The sequence below is a fragment of the Ascidia mentula genome, chromosome 7, assembly GCF_947561715.1.
Source record: "Ascidia mentula chromosome 7, kaAscMent1.1, whole genome shotgun sequence".
Lineage (NCBI taxonomy): Eukaryota > Metazoa > Chordata > Ascidiacea > Phlebobranchia > Ascidiidae > Ascidia > Ascidia mentula.
In genome coordinates, this window is record NC_138572.1 from 8861986 (window position 1) to 8880971 (window position 18986).

The 18986-nt window shown below is 37.2% G+C and overlaps 1 protein-coding gene across 2 annotated transcripts; it reads left to right on the plus strand.

Annotated features, from left to right (window-relative positions):
* The first annotated feature begins 6264 nt into the window (after positions 1-6264).
* LOC145907978 (uncharacterized) lies at positions 6265-11423 on the plus strand. Of its 2 annotated transcripts, XM_082995130.1 has the most exons (17): positions 6267-6862; positions 6987-7189; positions 7341-7475; positions 7741-7896; positions 7966-8022; positions 8113-8347; positions 8548-8723; positions 8780-8848; positions 8908-9108; positions 9264-9332; positions 9393-9611; positions 9859-9921; positions 9986-10204; positions 10270-10350; positions 10419-10571; positions 10638-10709; positions 10824-11423. In XM_082995130.1, exons 1-17 carry the CDS (start codon positions 6820-6822, stop codon positions 11193-11195), a joined length of 2523 nt encoding a protein of 840 aa, XP_082851256.1. In that variant the 5' UTR covers positions 6267-6819; the 3' UTR covers positions 11196-11423. The 2 variants fall into 2 exon arrangements, 1 of the variants encoding a protein (XP_082851256.1); XR_014402908.1 differs by lacking the exons at positions 10638-10709; positions 10824-11423 and having other exon boundaries at positions 6265-6862; positions 9986-10177; positions 10239-10350; positions 10419-10557.
* The last annotated feature ends 7563 nt before the right edge of the window (positions 11424-18986 follow it).

Below are 18986 nucleotides of genomic sequence, written 5' to 3' on the forward strand. Positions count from 1 at the left end.
CATCTGAATGTGACACTTTTGACATTGAAATATGTCCTCACATGTGTTGTTTACAAATAAAGCTTTGGAATATTTTTCGCATATTTGATCATTTTATGACACTATTCTTTTGAAATTAAAAGAAAGCAAGTCGTTCATTACAAAACATGAGACATCTTCCTTTAAATCAGGACGTTTTCTGATGTTTCGCAACATGTTTAATAAACAAACTGACAAAGAATTTTACAACAGTATTCGTATATTTTCCACGAAAGATTTTTTGCCAGCGCAATTCCTAACATCGTCTCTCAAATCTTCAACATCGATAAAGCAACATATCGAAAATCGTTCGTCATATCGACAATCGTACGATTTCAGTACAGAATTTTATAAAGCAACTAATAACGTTTATTTAAAGAAATCAATGTCGTGATTTCGCCTTTTGATAGTTTGCACAAAACCCGTTGTTGTTGAATTCTTTTTCATCATGGTTCTGCAGCTAAACCACACTAGGAAACCGTTTACCTAAGAAAAAATGTAATACGTTTTGTGCAAGTGCAAATTTACAGACGAATTACCCAGAGTTCGCTAACTAGCCTTGTTGACTTGTGATGCAAACAGATGACCACTGTTTCGACTTGAGTCTCAGTGGTCACCATCTTGCTTAGTTTCGTGGTGTTACAAGCGTGCAATTTCAGGTCTATACACTCTGACAGTGAAGGATTGACCACAACAAATTACCAAGTCGAAAGAGCTTTTGTGTCCTGTTTAGAACGGTTTAGCGAAAGACATCATGAGCCACGACGAAGTTTTCTTCACTTTTTGTTTTGTTAAAGAGTGGTGTAATGAAAGGTGTTTAAGATAGTATGGAATATACCCTACAGAATCCCAGAAGAAATCCATATAAATTTATATGCAAGATCAAGAAATGCATCGTGATTTAAAATATTTAACCTACAAAAGAAGAAATTAAAATTGTCGGAAGGTGTCGGTGCAGAGCAATATAGTTCCAGCTGTGTAAGGATGATATTGGATTTTTTCGCTTAAACGTTAAAGTTAAACACTCATTTAGAAGGCTACTTTTACATATCCTCGTGCAGTCGGTTTATTTTTGACAATATGTCGATTATTTCACATAAGAGCTAAAAATAATAAAATATGACTTGTTTGCTCGGATTTCTTCGTTTGGATTTCCACAAGTTTTGGTGCTTTCTGTTTATTCATTTTTCTGTTCATTATTTTTGTTGACACAATCCAAAGTCATCCATTCAGTTCCCAAGTCGCAAAAAAATCTTTGAGCACAAGGTGTATGTCATCGAACACTGTTTAATCTGGATTGGTGCCTGGATTGGCTGCGAGTCAGAATATTTTCCAAAGAAACTTACAGGGGAACTATTTACACAAGCAAGAGAAGTTAAAATGGAGACTTGAACGAAACACGCACGAGGAAATGGGGTGCGATTTATTAACTTTTTCAAGTTTTTGGTTACAATGCATTTCTTGATCTCGTGTATAAATTTCTATGGGCTTCCTCTAGGATTCTTTAGGTTATATTCCATGATATCTTTAACACCGTTATTACACTGGTTAACAAAACAAAAAGTAAAGAACACTGTTACTTGTTTGGGCTCTGAATATCTTTCGCTAAACCGTTCTAAGCAGGACACAACGATCTTTCGGATGCGTAGTTTGTTGTGGACAACTCTTCACGAACAGAATGTATGGGTCTAATTTAACCACAATTGCACGCTTAGAACGCCATCAAACTGAGCAATGGTGAGTCAATAACACGAATTATGTGAAATGCAGACAGATGGTCAATGTTTCTGCATATTAGGTCGCATCAGTAAAGCTTAGTGTGACTCAGGACGAAACAGTAGCCATCTGTGTGCACATCACATAAGGCAACGAAACTAGTTAGCGAACTCTGGGGAATTTCTTGTGTTAAATTGCACATGCCTAAAAAATTTAAACGGTGTTTGTTCAGTGAATGGTTTCCTAATGGTTTAGCTGTCGACTGATTAAAAAGAATTCAACAACAACAGGTTTTGTGCAAACTATCAAAAGGCGCAAAATCACCGATTTGATTTCTTTGAAAGGTATGTTTTTCGTATAATTGTCGATTTGTGACACCTTAAGTATCGTCCAAGCAAATTGCAAAAGAAAAGCGATTCCCAAAGCCACTTAACAAGCATTGTCCATATATTGAAGATTTTAGAGACGATTTCAGGAATTGCGCTGACAAAAAACTTTCGTGGAAATCATATGATTTTTGTCGTGCTAAAGTGATTTGTTATGATGTATATAAAACATGCTGCGAAATATCAGGAAACTCCCTGATTTGAAGGAGGATGATTCATGTTTTGTAATGAACGCCTTGTTTTCCCACATTATAGCTTTCAGTAAATGTCGATAAGGAACTGATTGATTTGAAAATAGTGTCAAAAATGACGAAATAGGCGAAAAAAATTCCAGTTTAAGAAGTCATTTTCGAACTCATACTGGAGAAAAGCCATTCAAATGTGAAATATGTGATCAATCTTTTTCTGTATAAGGCAGTCTGAGAACACATTTTCGTCTGAGAACACAACTCATACTGGAGAAAAGCCGTTTAAATGTGATATATGTGATAAATTTTTTTCTGATAAATGCAACCTAAGAAAGCACTTTCGAACTCATACTGGAGAAAAACCGTTTAAATGTGAAATATGTGATCAATCTTTTTCTGTACAAGGCAGTCTGAGAACTCTTTTTCGAACTCATACTGGAGAAAAGCCGTTTAAATGTAAAATATGTGATAATATTTTCTGATAAATGCAACCTAAGAAAGCACTTTCGAACTCATACTGGAGAAAAACCGTTTAAATGTGAAATATGTAATACATCTTTTTCTGAAAAACACAATTTCAGAACGCACTTTCGAATTTATACTGGAGAAAAACCGTTCAAATGTGATATTTGTGAAAAAAAATTTCGACAGAAAAACCAGAGAAATGTTCACCTTCAAACTCATACTTATAGGGAAAAATCATTAAAAAGCTTGCAACATATGTAATAGACTTTTTCTGCAAGGAATGCATCGTGAACATTTACCGTCGGATCCACACTGGAGAAACATCGTGAAGATGTAGTTAAACCTTTTCAACACAACCTCGGGATTTGCACCGTCTAACTTGCTCTTGACAAAAGAAAAAACCCAGCGGATTGCAACATGTCAGATGAAGATTTCAAGGAACTTAAACAACACAAAATATCGTATACTGATAATATATGTCTCATGCAATATGTTTTTAAGAATCGTTGGTGATGCTATATGGATTGATAGTTAGATTTTAATCTATGCCAAATAGTCATGACATTTCGTCATCGGGAACAACTGTGCCAGCGCGAGCGTAAACACAGTGTATGTGTCCTCAAATGCTGTTAAAATTTTTCGCGAAACTTTGTCATTTCCTTTCTTCCTTTCAAATGTTTTTTTCCAAGTTCTGTGCCTGGTTTTCTGTATGGTTGCCACGTGAACTACTATGTAACAAGAGATAAGTTATCGTGCCTGTCTTGTGCCCCGTCAAACGGAACTTCGTAAGAATAAAATTGTACGTATTATTTGGAAGAATTATTCATAATCGAATAAGATCAGACTATATGACCAAAAATATAGCTATGCAGAAAGTAAAGTGCAACATACTTTGCCGATCGTTGTATGATACATGTTTTACAACTTTAATATCAGAGATAAGATAGCCTTAATCCTCACTGAAATTTTCCTATTAAGCACGTATCAACTATAGTACGACTAATTTGAACTTGTTGTTAGTAAATTCATTCAGAATGCTGAAAAATTATCTCTAATATTAAACTCACTTTGTATGTGCCTACGAGCATTACACTACTTTATATAGAAATAATGGGTATGGTTTTAATTTCAAACAAATCATCAAGCCCTGGGTTTCTAACCAGCGTGATACTGTTTTTCAAAACCTTTGCAAATTAGTTAGGGGCCATTTAACTGTAGCTTTTTGACATTTCATCCGTCTGTCAAGCAAACGCCCAAGGTGCTGGCATAAGTGGAGTGGTATGTATGTGTTTCATGACACTATGCAGCGCACTGTATAATGTGGTTTAAAAATTTAGCCAATTGAAAAGTCCTGCACTGAGTTGTTAATACAATAAATCCACAGCAAAATGACCGTCACAATTGAACGATAAAAATTTGAGGAAAAAGTTGATAAGATTTATAGCAAAATGAGTGATAAACTGTTATTTAATTTTCAACTTTGCACTGAAATGCAATGGGTTCAAATAAACCAAGCTCGAATATGATTTGTGTCGTGTTGTTTCATCAAAATCAGTTTCAGATCAGCAAAAAACACGTCACAAGACTCGACTTGTAATGACCGCCGATTTCCGTATTCGTTAATACGATTGTATGATTTTCAGCCTCTGGCGCTAGAAGAATTGTGTAAATAATCGCCAATATTACTCAGAGGAAATATTGAATACTTCTGGAACGTCGGACGGAACGAAGGATGCAGACAGAGGCTTTCCTGTAGTAGTCCCACAGCCTTCTGGCATCCGGTTCAACGACTGACCCTTTTCATTGCAACTTGTTAAACACGTGTGACCTGTTCACATTCACTCTGCCACCCAACTAGTCTCTGCCACTTAACTTACTGCCTATAGCACAGCAGTTACTCGCTCAGTCAGTCTAGTATTTATCATTATCTCACAAAAGCACGTTTTATGGTAACTAACTTGCTACAATTCAGTCACATGTTTTCATTCTTAAACATTAACTCGAAGTCATTTACGCGCTTTGACAATTTAACAAACGCTAATTGATACTGAAACGTGTTCTTCAACTGATGAATAACTCTGCTCGCGGATTCAAAACCAGTAGTCGTAGGTAAAGAACACACACAACAGACTTAGTTTCAAACATTTGGAGGCTGCAGAACTGGTAGATGGAATTGAATAGTAATTTTTGAGAACTCTAATCGTTAAAAATAAAGGAAAATGCACAATTCTTGAAAAATTATTTCACTTTCAGGTTATATAGGGGAGACCGGGGATACCTCGGACACGGGGATACCTCGGACCAGGTATTTTACGTCACAATTAGGTATTGTTAAGACACTTTTACAAAAGCCTTATGTCTCCATCAAACGTTAACAGGAACTTTGGAATTAAATCATGTCTGCAGAATGAATATCGTGTACGGTGAAGAGAATGCGATGCGATTTTAACGTGAGTCAAAACAGGTTAAATTTTTTTTATGTTTCGAATTTTTGATCACACCGAGATTCGAATCCAGATGGCTCGGGGTTTCTTAAATGATGTTGCCAATTGCTCATATTTTTTTTTACCGCACCGATGTTTGAGCCTAGGATATCCTGGCCACGAATCCCGATCAGGTTTTCTTCTTGGTGTATGGGTCAGGCACATGGCCAATGCTGCCAATCACCCGCCCCAATTGCTCATCGACCATTAACTCATAACTAAAACAGCTCAACAGCGCCCACGTCCGGGTATTAGATTTTGTGTTTTCATTCGCTGAACGTGTTATGGAGCATCTAAGATGTTCTGCACACGTAAATTTGTACGTGAAGAACGAATTCGAATTCGCTTCGCCCAATCGCTCCTCCCTTTTCATGTGCAAGAGGAGCGCTGGCGCACTCAATTGTTCTCGCGTTTAAACGGTTCAAATGAGGTGTATTGAATTCGAATCGCTTTCAAACTACTTCGCTTTTTAACAAATGCAACCGGTTTTTAGGTTGTTAACTTTGTCACATTGCATCAGATAAATGATAAACATTGAAAGACAAGATGTGCTTGAAATTGCTTTTATAATTGTTTTTTTACGCCCTATGGCTTGTACAAGTTTTTCTTAGCACTTCTATGTTGGTTTGTTTTCCGAGGGTTGCGCTTAGTTTTGTTCCCAATGGTTGACGGCGACTGTGCTGTAGTCACCACAAATTGGATGTCTTGCTTGACTGCTCGCATACAAGATCATTGTAGGACCTATTATGTGGAAACAGTGGACCTTTCTATGGCTCACCATTGAAAACATATTGGTTACATAGCTTTAATGCCAATCGTTGAGGTGTTGGTCGTATAGCATCTTGACCGAGGAAATCCAGCTGCGCAATGTACGAGCGGAATGTGATCTTGAATGTGGTTTTGTTCAGTCGCCCATGTCATGCAGTCAAGCGTATCCTTAATTTCGACAGAGCTGGTTTGCGCGAAAGGGAAGTAGGTGTGGGGACGGAAAAAGAAATACCTACTAGTTTTTCATTGCTGTATTTCAGTAGTGAGCTGACAGGGTTGCAAAATATACTGCAAATTTGTTGTGATTATTGTATGATGTCGTTGTGCTACTTTTTGCCACCAACACTGGTTACAGCTGTAATTTTGATTGACATAAGACTCAATTAGCGGTACAATTCGCGTTTTGTGTTTATTGTTACAACTTATATACAGTTTATAGCAGTGGTGGAATTTAAATATTGAAGAACTTTGCTGGAGGTCAAGCATAGATGATTTGCATGTTTATTATAAATGACATTTTCAGGTTTCACTGTCATTGCATCCATGCTAAGTGGAAGCGCTTTTTTTGACGGGTTTAAATCGACATCGAAAAAATCATCAGTTTATTATATTATCATGGACACGTAGGGCCACTGTGCTCTGTCGACTAAAGTTGAAAATTTTGCACAACGGCAAATCGCTTGCTGGCAAAAAAAACTCTAGCTTGGGATACCCATGTTTATGTGATATGTCAAAAACTTTTATTTAACCCTTCATGTTATTAGTTATAGGAGCTTTATTTTGTGAAGTGATCTCATGTTCCGAAGCGTACAGCAAGCGCTTCCAAGTGCGCCTTGTGGTAAGTAACTGTATGCAAATGTAGTATTAAACATTATCTACCCTAGCATATGTTGATGTATAATGACTTTCTTCTTAATAACTACACTAAATAAAATTTTTAAACTAGTCTGGTCGTATTTAAGCGGTTACAATAACAACGAAGAAAGAAGTAAACAAGGAATATGTGCACGTGATTGACCAAAATAAAATCGAAAAAGTGTTTGGAAGAAACGATGTTCGAAACTCCCCTGTTGCAATCTACTCAATTGCAGGATGCTTAAGAAAGGGAAAGTCCTTTTTTATGAACTTGGTATCAAGATACTTGGACTTTCTTGTGAAAAGCCAGGTTAGTTCATATGCCAACATATTTTATCAAACAGGACATCACCGTCAAATGCATTTAAAGAAAGTTTGTGCATTATATTTCCGAAAATGTTTTGTACATTTATTTTGTTAAATTTGCCTCAGTTTCCTTTAAACTTGAACCTCTGATACAGGAAGACGAGTGGACAAAGGAGAAAAATGCCGAACTAAACAAGAATTTTGAATGGCGCCCGGGAACTGAGTCTCACACTGAAGGAATATTGGTTTGGAGCGAACCGTTTTGGCTAAAAAGTAACGAACACCCAAAGGTTTGCAGCTGAATTGAATTTATTTTATTAATCTGTTCTTCTGGCACAATTAAACGTAACTTTTATTGACCGACGTTTTACTTGCTATACAGCTAGGCTTCCTCAGGGTAATAAATATAAACGATTTTCAATAGCTTCGCTTTGTGGGTCTGATAGGCTAAAGTTCCTTCTTTAGTGGGGTAGTTACCAATAATATAAACAACAACAGCATTACACAATCACGTGAAAAAATACTGCGGTAATATGTATGTTTTTGGATCTACAGATAGCTGTGTTTCTCATGGATACACAAGGTGTCTTTGACGGAAAAAATTCGGAGTTTTCCGATTCTGTGGTCTTCTGTTTAAGTACTTTTTTAAGTTCATGCCAGATTTACAATGTAATGAGCATGATAGATTCATCACATTTGAATAAACTGAAGGTCGGTTTTTACATATACAGATAATATCCTTAACTAACTTTCACTTTTTGATCCAATATTTGTATTCAGACGTTTTCAGATTGTGGAAGTCATGTGTTTGGTGCAAACCTCTGTGAAAGTTACCAAGTAAGATGGTTGCTTTTAAAGTAATATTTTGCGACGAATCTTGCCTTTAACGCACCAAAAACATTAACAATGCATTGTTAAAATTGGTAGACGTTGCTCTTTCTTGTGAGGGATTGGCAAAACGCAGATTATGAACTCGGTTTTGAAGGTGGTAAACTCCATCTAAAGGAAGCAATGCAACAACATGAAGAAAAGTCTGCAGAGTACCAATCGTTATGCAGAAATATAAAAACATCTTTCAAAGAAGTAAATTGCGCTTTGCTTCCGCAACCTGGAGATAAAATAACATGGAGAAAAAAAACCAACACTAAAGCTTGTATAAAAGGTATGTTTTGTTATTCTTATGCATTTTTATTACAACCAAATTCACAAGCTGAAAAACAAAGCACTGTATTTTATTTGCTGTATATTTGTTACAACTTATCTATTTCTGTCTTTCTGTAACACTTATGTCTAGAAACGGCAGTTACCTCACATCAATTACAGTTTTGGTTTGAAACTATTTTAAAATATCTTTAAACACAGATATTAATTCAATGTTTTTGGAAGCAACTGATGATGTACTAAAAAAAATGTTTAAGGAAATCGAGGTAAAGAAACTTAATGATACGACGCTCAAAGGAGAGGATATTATCAATATGGCAATAGCAATTTCTGAAAAAATTGAAAAAAACCTATTGGATCCAAAGGGAATCTTTCAGGTTTTTTGTGTGTTATTATTACAAACTATTTCTTTCACTTTTAAGACTATATTCAGGCATTATCAACCACAATTATTGCAAATCTTGTGAAGAGCAGCGAAGATGATTTCTACACAGAAATACAGGTCTGTCCTTGGCGATTAATCATAACTGCTTTAAACTTTCTAGTATATTTGTTTTTCAGGTCGCCTCAGCTGAAAACAAATACATGTCCAAAAAAGTTTTGGAAAATACTCATTCAAAAATTGTTAATATAGTGATGAGAATGTTTAACACCAGACTAAAGCCTGAATTGCAGCACTTTGTTTCACAAAGTCGACTTGATTTGGAAAAGAGTCTTGAAGAAAGAATCTTTTTTGCAGAAAATCTAAACAATATTTCAAGGGTATATTGTCTGTATATATTTTAAGGTTGTTGACAATGTAGTATTGTACTGCATTTATATTTGCAGGAACAATATTTTTGTTTGTCGACTAAAAACCTTGGCATTAGGATAAATAGATAGTATCTGGTTCATTCGATTTATCTTTTTATGCACAGGAAGGTGTGTGGGAGCTATACCGCTTGTTGATGGAAGACTGCTTCGATGCATGCCTTGATGAGTATAAGGTTTGTGTGCAAACAGAACAGTACGTTACAAACAGCTTAACGCTAATCGAATGACTTTAGAGAATATACGGAAGACACGTGAAACAATGTCGCTTCTTGTCTGCTGATAGAATAAAGAAAGAGTTTGGTGAAATAAAAAACAACGCAATAAAACTGTTCAAGGACACTGCAGGCGACAAAGTGGTTGACAAAACTTTCGAAACAGAACTGCTGATTAAACTGGAAAAGAAACTTGACCTATTATTAAGGGTATTTGTGGAGGATAATGAACTACAAAAGGTAAAACCAAACAAATTTTTTCTTTATTTAGTTGTTAAATGGACTTTAGAGTGTAGCCTAATTTTTCAAAAACGATGAAACAAGTTTATTGCAAAAGAAAACAAGTTTAGTCAAACATGAAACACAGTAGGGTATGAAACTTGTCGGACTGAGAAATACACACACACACAAACGTTTTATCAACATGTGACAGCAATTTACGAATATTTTATGCCACGTCAAATGCAAGAAACTGTGTATATTGTAGGTAAATACTGCTATCGCTGTTTTGAAGGAATCTGAAAATGTGCTTCAAAATTTTCAAGAAAATGTAAGAAAAATTTGTACATGAAAAGCCAAAGGCCTGCTGCATTTTTGTCTTTTCGCTTACTTAGATAAAAAATAAAGGCATACTTGAGAGAAACGTCCTGAGTATAAAAAAACAAACGATGGACGATTTTGTTGTTGATCATCTGAGCAAACTTCCAGCAACGTGGCAGGATCATTTCAAACGAAAACTTGATTCTGCAATGGACAACATCGCTAAACACTACTTGGACCAGTTTTTAACCTCCAGTGATCAAAATGTCGTTCAATATAAACTGAAAGAATACGTGGGGCATTACATTCCTGTTTTCTTTTCTGCAGGAATATAAGCACTTACATGCATTTTTCACAGACAAAGAATCGTGTTGAATTGGAAAAGGCAATGCAAAGCATTCATTCTTTGGGCAAGCAAAATATTGGTGATACAACATCGGTAAGTAAACACAAAATAAATCATTTCTGTTTATTTGCCAAACAGATTATTGCAGTATAATTTTTAAGATGATTCGAGTTGAAGCCTTGTTTTCCATTTCCGAGAAAAGTTTAAATGAATGGGGAAGTTCGCCAAATACCGAGAAAATACTATCTCTTTGTCCAACCGAAACAGTTAAAAAGTGGATAGAAACACAGCAAAAATACAATGAATTGTACTTGGTGAGAATTGGCTACTGGGTAAATTATTTGCAATATAATAATTGTACGCTTATCTATTTATGCCAGAATTTTCAACGAAAAAGATCATCAGCTTTCTTACAACTCCTTTTGAAAAAATGGAATGAAGAAATGCAATGGGTGGGAAATATGTTCGCATTTACTTGTCCACTCCTTGTAAATTCCACAACAATACCTTTTGTTGTCCAAACTTTTGTAAATGTAATATTATTTAAAACTCCTATTCTTTGTTAGATGCTTTCTGGAACAAAAATCACCGGTACCCAGATGGGAATATGTTATGACAAAGTGGAAAACATAGGCAAGGCTTTCGCAGAAAATTTACCAGCTGATATTAGGAAGGAAAAACATGCAGCTTTAAAATCGGAATTAAAATCTAATTTAGCAAAATGGGAAAACGTGAATTTGTTTCACCAAACAATCTATGTCCAAACCCTTAAAGACGTCCACGTTTTCTTCAGGAATGTTAAATTATGGTTGAAATCTTGGTTTGTCGAAGCGGATGTGCAGAAAATGCGCTTCGCCACAAAACCGGAAGAATGGTTGCTCACGCGAGTAATGGGTTCATGCAAACCTAGATTTACCAATTTAAAAGCTATTGCCTGAAGGTTTAACTGTACATCTTGACATAAAATATTTTTGACATTGGTAGTTTGACTAATTGATTTGCTAATTGGCATTGAATTGTGTTGCAGCGTTTTGTATAAAAAGGTGTACATAATTTTGCCGTTTATGATTTGCGACCATTTTGCTTTTAATTCGCTTTACAATTTTTGCGTTGTAGCTGTCATAACATGTGCGTGTATAAAGTAAGCAATAAATACAGACCCTTAGCCACAAGTGCTTCAATAAAATTAATATAGCTGGCGCTAACTTTAACATTTCACTCGCCGAGCAAGATATGCTTTTAGGCGTAAAAAAGGGAACTGAGCCCACTAGAGGCGCTCAAACGCTTTCGCCAGCAAATCGGTCAGAAGGAAGTTGTGGCGACTGTGCCCAGATGTCGTAGGTAAAAATATATATTATGTGATCGGCAAGATGCAGTTCATAGGGAAAGATGCTGTTAACTTGGTTAAGATTTAGGTGTTTTTTTTGTGCGTTATTTATGAAATTGGTTTTGTGTTGCTGCTTTCTATGGGATGTGTGAAATGCATTTCGTACTGGATTATCAACACAAACAGATTTATAAAGGTCTCTCGCTGCTTTTTTTGACTTTTTCATTTGTTTAACTGTGTCAGGAAGATGAGAATTATCATTTCTGCATTTTTTGTTGACAACATGGAGAATCATATCGTACTTTTATGATCCCTGCAAAGCGCTGAAACGCACAAGAACAAAACGGAACAGGAGTTTTCATATTTGGCTGCTATAAAGACTGCTAAACGTAAGTCTCCACCATCTCGGTAGGAATTTAGTTAGTGAAGAAGGTCTGCGCATTGTCGCGACGTGGAGGATATAACTTGACAAAATGGTTGAGCAACAACAAAAGGTGTTTCGTGCGATAACGCAAACGCCAACAATCGCAAGCGAATGCCACGGGAACGAACAAAATAGATTTTGTTGAGGTTTCAAGAAATCATATTTGCGTAAATGTTTAATATTTGTCCGACTGAGAAAATTTATTCAATCGCGTACCTGCAGTTGACTGGTTGCTGAGTAGTGAATGTGGTACTTTTTACACAAACATCAACATACAAATACACTATGAATTTATTAATATCGCGACGCAGTACTTTTTACAAAGCGATAGTGTTTCATGCTTGTTTCTTGCTTTTCCAAATCTTTTATGTGCCCGACACCAAGGGAAAAACGTTAGAAGAAATTCAAGCGCATTTTATGTAAAGGGTTTTTAACAAAAATGCGACGGACTGAAGCACTTTTTTGCTGTAAAAAATGTTGCCAACAAAACGATTGTTTCACATTAACTGGTGTACTGTTTATCGTCAGTGATGCCATAATATTGATTGCACGATAATAGATACCAAATAAAATATTGCAGTGTTTTAAGGTATTTGCAGGATAGCTGCCCTCAACGTAAACAGACAAGAATCGGTAACCTCTATGGAAGGTGATTTCAGTTCGGTTATTCTTTCTATGCTATCCCTTTTTACAATACCTATTGCAAACAACTACAGAATGAATATCGTGAACGGTAAAGACAAACAACGTCAAGTTATGCGATGCGATTTTAACGTGAATCAAAACAGGTTAAATTTTTTATTTTTCGAATTTTTGATCACACCGAGATTCGAATCCAGATTATCTCGGCTACGAATCTAGATGGGTCGGGGCTTCTTAAATGATGTTGCCAATTGCTCATATTTTTTTTTACCACACCGATGTTTGAACCCAGGATATCCTGGCCACGAATCCCGATCAGGTTTTCTTCTTGGTATATGGGTCGGACACATGGTCAATGCTACCAATCACCCGCCCCCAATTGCTCATCGACCATTAACTCATAACTAAAACAGCTCAACAGCGCCCACGTCCGGGTAATAGATTTTGTGTTTTCATTCGCTGAACGTGTTATGGAGCATCTAAGATGTTCTGCACACGTAAATTTGTACGTGAAGAACGAATTCGAATTCGCTTCGCCCAATCGCTCTACCCTTTTCATGTGCAAGAGGAGCACTGGCGCACTCAATCGTTCTCGCGTTTAACCTGTTCAAATGAGGTGTATTGAATTCGAATCGCTTTCAAACCACTTCGCTTTTAAACAATTGCAACCGGTTTTTAGGTTGTTAACTTTGTCACATTGTATCAAATAAATGATAAACATTGAAAAACAAGAAGTGCTTGAAATGGCTTGTATAGTTGTTTTTTAGGCCCTATGGCTTGTACAAGTTTTTCTTAGCACTTCCATGTTGGTTTGTTTTCCGCGGGTTGCGCTTAGTTTTGTACCCAAATGGTTGACGGCGACTGTGCTGTAATCACCACAAATTGGATGTCTTGCTTGACTGCTCACCTACAAGATCATTGTAGGACCTATTATGTAGAAACAGTGGCCTTGTCTACGGCTCACTATTGAAAACATATTGGTTACATAGCTTTAATGCCGATCGTTGACGTGTTGGTGGTATATGATCGTGACCGAGAAAGTCCATCTGCAAAAGGTAAGACGTTTAATTTAATTTTGAACGTGGTTTTGTACAGTTGCCCACGTCATGCAGTCAAACGTATCCTTAATTTCGACAGAGCTGGTTTGCACGAAAGGGTTTGGGGACGGAAAAAGAAATTTCAACTAGTTTTTCATTCCGGCATTTCGGTAGTTATCTGAAAGGGTTTCAAAATATATTGCAAATTTGTTGTGGTTATTGTATGTTGTCGTTTTGGTACTTTTGCTACCAATACCGGTTACAGCTGTAGCGGTATATTTCGCGTTTCGTGTTGTTGTTGCAACGTTATGTACATTTTAAGAAGTGGTGCTGGTATTTAAATATTGAAGAACTTTGCTGGGAAGCATAAACGAGTTGCATGTTTATTATTTACGACATTTTCAGGTTTGACTGGCATTGCACCCATGCTAAGTGGAAGCGTTTTTATTTCTTGACGGGTTACAGCGAGTTTAATGAGTTTATTATATTATCCTGGACACGTAGGGCCACTGTGCTCTGTAGATTAAAGTTGAAAATTTTACATAACGGTAATAGTTAACTAGTAAAAAAAACTCTAGCTTGGGACACCCATCTTTATGTGATATGTCCAAAACTTTTATTTAAACACCTTATGTAATTAGTTACAGAAGCTCTATTTTGCTGTGAAGTGATCTCATAATCACAATTACACTGCCAGCGCCTCCAAGTGAGTCTTATGATATGTAACTGTATGCAAATGCAGTATGCAACAAAATCTACCTTACTATAAAAATGTTCGGTAGCAACATATGATGATGTATAATGACTTCCTTCTAAATGAATTTTTGGACCACTTAGTATTTGGTTTAGCCTAGCAGGAGACAATTTGCACTTAAAAACATCGGCCGAAGTACCACCACGTTGTGTCAGATTTGGACCAACCACCCCGCAGAGGGCAACCTCCGTAGAGGCAATAATTGTTTTTATGTGTATGTTTTTGAGATGACCATCTGCCCCACATACCCTTCTGTAGGGGACTGTGTAGCGCTTGTGTTTTGCCGGCAGCCTGCGCCAAAGCGGATTTAGTGCTTTTTTTCCTTGTCTCTGTCTCGATTCTAGTGTACGTGTCGTTTCGTCCATTTTACTGAGAATATATTTTGAAATTTTTATCCGCTAAACTCACATGGCGAATCTGGTCTCGTGCATTGAAACATCGGTAAATTTTTGCGAGTGCAGTAACAGATTTCTAATGATTTTGTCAGACAAATCACGCTTCGTGTTCGACTGTTATAAAATGGTCTTATGCCCGACGATAATGCGAAAACCAATAACGGAAAGTAAAGGTTAGGATGTTGAATGTTGAAATCACACATGTCTATGCATAGTTTCACATACACCTGCACATAGATTTTCAATGTGAGCAGCATTTACCAGCAATCAAACCTGAACTATTCGATTAGATGCAAATTTACTAAATGTGGTCAACAAAAGGAAAACTTCAAACTTTATTATATCCAAAACACACTTTCTACATGATATTGATAATAAACTTATATGAAATAGGACAATGGTAGAAATTCAGTGCTGTTCTAACATTGCTGCTAAATGACGCAAGTCCATTTAAAGGAGAAATTATACCATATCGAAATTACTCTAAGACTGTAGCTTTGATTAGACAGGGTAATTTACGCACCGTACTATCTTTTCGGGATCCAGACGGCAAAAGTCAATTTACCTTTTTAAATGATTTACGACACACCTATTTGTGTCAACTGTAAACATAAAAGGTACAATAAATTTGCGCTAAGCTTTTCAAATACAGCACGTTACGCTACTGACTGTAATAAAAGTGGCCAAAGTGCAATCACATACAGAACCCACAAACGTGTCGTTATGAGTTTCTTCCAACGGACAAACTTTGCCCACCTTTAACATTGCCATACGAAGGACCTTCTCGCGTTGTTAAACGGGACAGAAAAACCTTCACGCTTGATTTGGCGGGACGCCACCACAAAGTTTCCGAGAAACAATCAAACCGGCTAACGTGGACCTCACCGAGCAGGTTGCAGTGGCACAACCGCCTAAACAGGGTAAACCCTCGCAAGCGTACCAGTTGCAGAAGAATGACATGCGCGAAACGCTCAACCATCATTCTCCACCTCGTACCGCTCGAACGTATTTTCCCTATTGTGTATCTAAGGAGCTGGGCAAGCTGTTCACGACCTTGTGGAGGTGGAAGGCAATCTCCCCGAGTGAGTTAATTATGAAACCAATCAAACTAATCAGTCTTTAAGTATAACCAGATAGAAAATATTCCACTTGTGGTGACTTTGGAGTCGACGTGGATCCGTTCGATCGATACCAAACTAGATGCGAACTAATGGTAGAACATTGGAACCAATAGTGTATTCAGTGAATATACTCCACATACTGAGTGGACGTAAGTTACACAGCTTGACAACTTCTGTACACTAAATTGTTTCATAGTGTGCTTGTTATTTAAGTCTTTGTTTCAAGATATCGCATTTCGACTATTATTCTCACGATTGTTTCAGTAAATTGCACGTGGGGACCATGGGGGCGTTACGGATCATGCTCCGCCAATTGAAACGGAGGAACACAGCATAGATTTCCCTCTAAAACTAGATCCCACTCTTGCGGAGGTTCCTGCTTTGGGTCTTCGTCTTCATATCGCTCGTGTAATATATACTATCGCCCTGTAAATTGCCGTTGAAGTTCATGGGGTAAGTTCGGTAATTGTTCAGCAACTTGTGATGGTGGAACGCAGAGGAGATCAAAGACCCAAGAACACTCTTGCCCGTCGCCGTAAGTTCTAGCCACAGAGGTGTATCTTGTTCTGGGTCGTCAACGTTATTCCAATCTTGTAACTCTCAGCCTTGTCCTATTGATTGTCGTTGGAGTTCGTGGGGTGAATACGGGACATGTTCTGTCTCTTGCGGAGGTGGAACACAGGTTAGATCAAGAAAGATCTCCATAAGTTCCAGGCATAGAAGAGTAACTTGCTCCGGTTCGTCGACATCCGTAAGAAGTTGTAACAACCACGCCCTGTGCAATACACTGCATCTGGGGAGCGTGGAGCGAATTTGGAAACTGTTCTGTGAATTGTTGAGGAGGAAATGAGATGAAAACAAGATCGGTGCAAGTAAAGGAACAACATGGTGGCACCGCATGTGTGGGCAAGACATCCTTTAACCAATCCGGCAACACTCGGCCTTGCCCTGTTGATTGTTTGTTGGGAGAATGGAGCAATTACGGCAATTGCTCTGTAAGTTGTGGTGGGGGAACTCAAACAAAACTTAGGAAAACCGCTCGATACGTAAGGTATGGGGGTTTAAATTGCACAGGACCAACCGAACAGTCGCAAAGATACAACACCCAAGGTGGCCCGGTTAACTGCCAGTGGGGACAGTGGAGCAAATTAAACGATTGTCTTGTTGAATGTGGTAACGGTACACTGTTTCGCAATCGACAGGTTTTGGTTGCAGCTAATTGTGGTGGTCAAGCATGTATGGGCGAAGATACCTCGTCACAATTCTGTAACACTCACTGCTGTCCCATCGAAAAATTTCACAATTTCCTAATAATTATTCCTCATTGCTTCTTCTGTCACAATAACCAATTATTTGCAGAATCTGCAATCAAAATTGTTGCCCAGTCGACTGCGTCTGGAACAACCGGAGTCTTGCGACAATCTGCTTCAAAACGTGTGAAAACGGTTGGTAGTGCTTTGGTATGTTTCCTAGTATCGATTAGAAATGAAACTAACAAAACATTTTTTACTGGTCATGATTCATAAAACATAACCGACTTTACAGCGGTTTGATGTATGATCGACCATACAATACAATATAATAGATCATCATAGATACTGCTTGGTACATCTTGTATCTTTTAGTTGTAATCGATTTCCAGCTTTGATTTTTGTTCATTCCTGTGACTATGATTACATGTAGAAACGATTGGACACACAAGGTTACTAAACAACTGAAACACAAAAGTCCATGCTTTAACTAACTTTCATGTATCGGATTTCCAAACCCTCCCACCTATAGAACAACCTTTGTCTTGCAATAGATTAGCACACGTAAACATGAAACGGAATTGGAATACATTTTGAACTTCATTTTTCTGAGGAATTGACAAGTGTTCAAAATTGTGTTATCATGAATTTCCAAAAACATAACTTCGAACAATACATTATTGACACTACCATGTCGACCAAAACATTTCATTAAACACACTCAATTTTCTTTGCAGCATCTCAAGGCTGATGTTCAAATGTTCTCCCCGGAATGTTCTTGATACAACACCCCTTCATCATTCATGCATTTAAACATTTTGATGATGGGTTAAAATTATCGTGCCATTATGTACCCATGTTTAGAAAGGATTACTAATTGAACTCTAAGCAATAAACATGAAAAATCAGTTACATTTCTCAGCAGTTTTTTCAAGTAAACGATTGTATTAAAATTTTCTTCATATCACTGAATGCTTCACATTTCATAAGCATATGTTTTTCTTTGTGATTACGTTACACCATTATTAAACTTTTGGCAGCATCATTCTAGTCACACAGTATAAGACAATAACGCTTGTACTATATGTAAAAGTGTTTTGGGATTTTTTCGCTCACGCAAATACAACAACTGTTCTTTTGTCAAGTTATAAGCCATCATTAAACCATGCAGTCTACTTTTTCATTCAACCACGGGCGATTATACGTCAGTGGAGCAATTCCAAACCACATTCAAATCCGCTATCTTTTTTTGCGTTTTTAGTTTCAGCGATCAGTCCCCTAGAAACATGTTACCACTATTCGATGACTTTATAATTTCAAGCATATGACTTCAGATAGCGTGATAAAAAGGAACATTAATTACTCTTTCGTTTACTTTACGTTTGCTAAAATATCACCCAAACAAATCGTTATTACTACGTTACAAACCGCCCACAACCACAAAGCATTGTCAACTTGGGTGATCCCTAAATAGGTCTCCGCATCGACAGATTTTATGTCTTCCCACGTGCTCTGATCATGAGTACGACTGGCGGGTCATATTCGACTGACACCGGGAGTGAAATGCAGTTGAACTTATTGCGCACACCGCAAATAAACAAAGTGACACTTTGCGATAGAAAATGTTGATTAAGGCGCAAACAGTGTATAATATGTATTAATACTGTGTTGTTCTTGGGGTTAATACCTAAAACTATTTTGACTTATTTACTATTTGTTTTGGCGACCCGTGCACATGAAGGTGATATTGGGACGAAATAGACCAATTCCATGCTTTGC

Bases quoted from the DNA above. Each gene is read 5' to 3' on its own strand.
- LOC145907978 (XM_082995130.1), top strand. From the start codon at position 6,820: ATGTTCCGAAGCGTACAGCAAGCGCTTCCAAGTGCGCCTTGTG. The intron at 9,109-9,263 runs GTATATTGTCTG...TTTTATGCACAG, and splicing joins ATCTAAACAATATTTCAAGG to GAAGGTGTGTGGGAGCTATA. The intron at 9,333-9,392 runs GTTTGTGTGCAA...GAATGACTTTAG, and splicing joins CATGCCTTGATGAGTATAAG to AGAATATACGGAAGACACGT.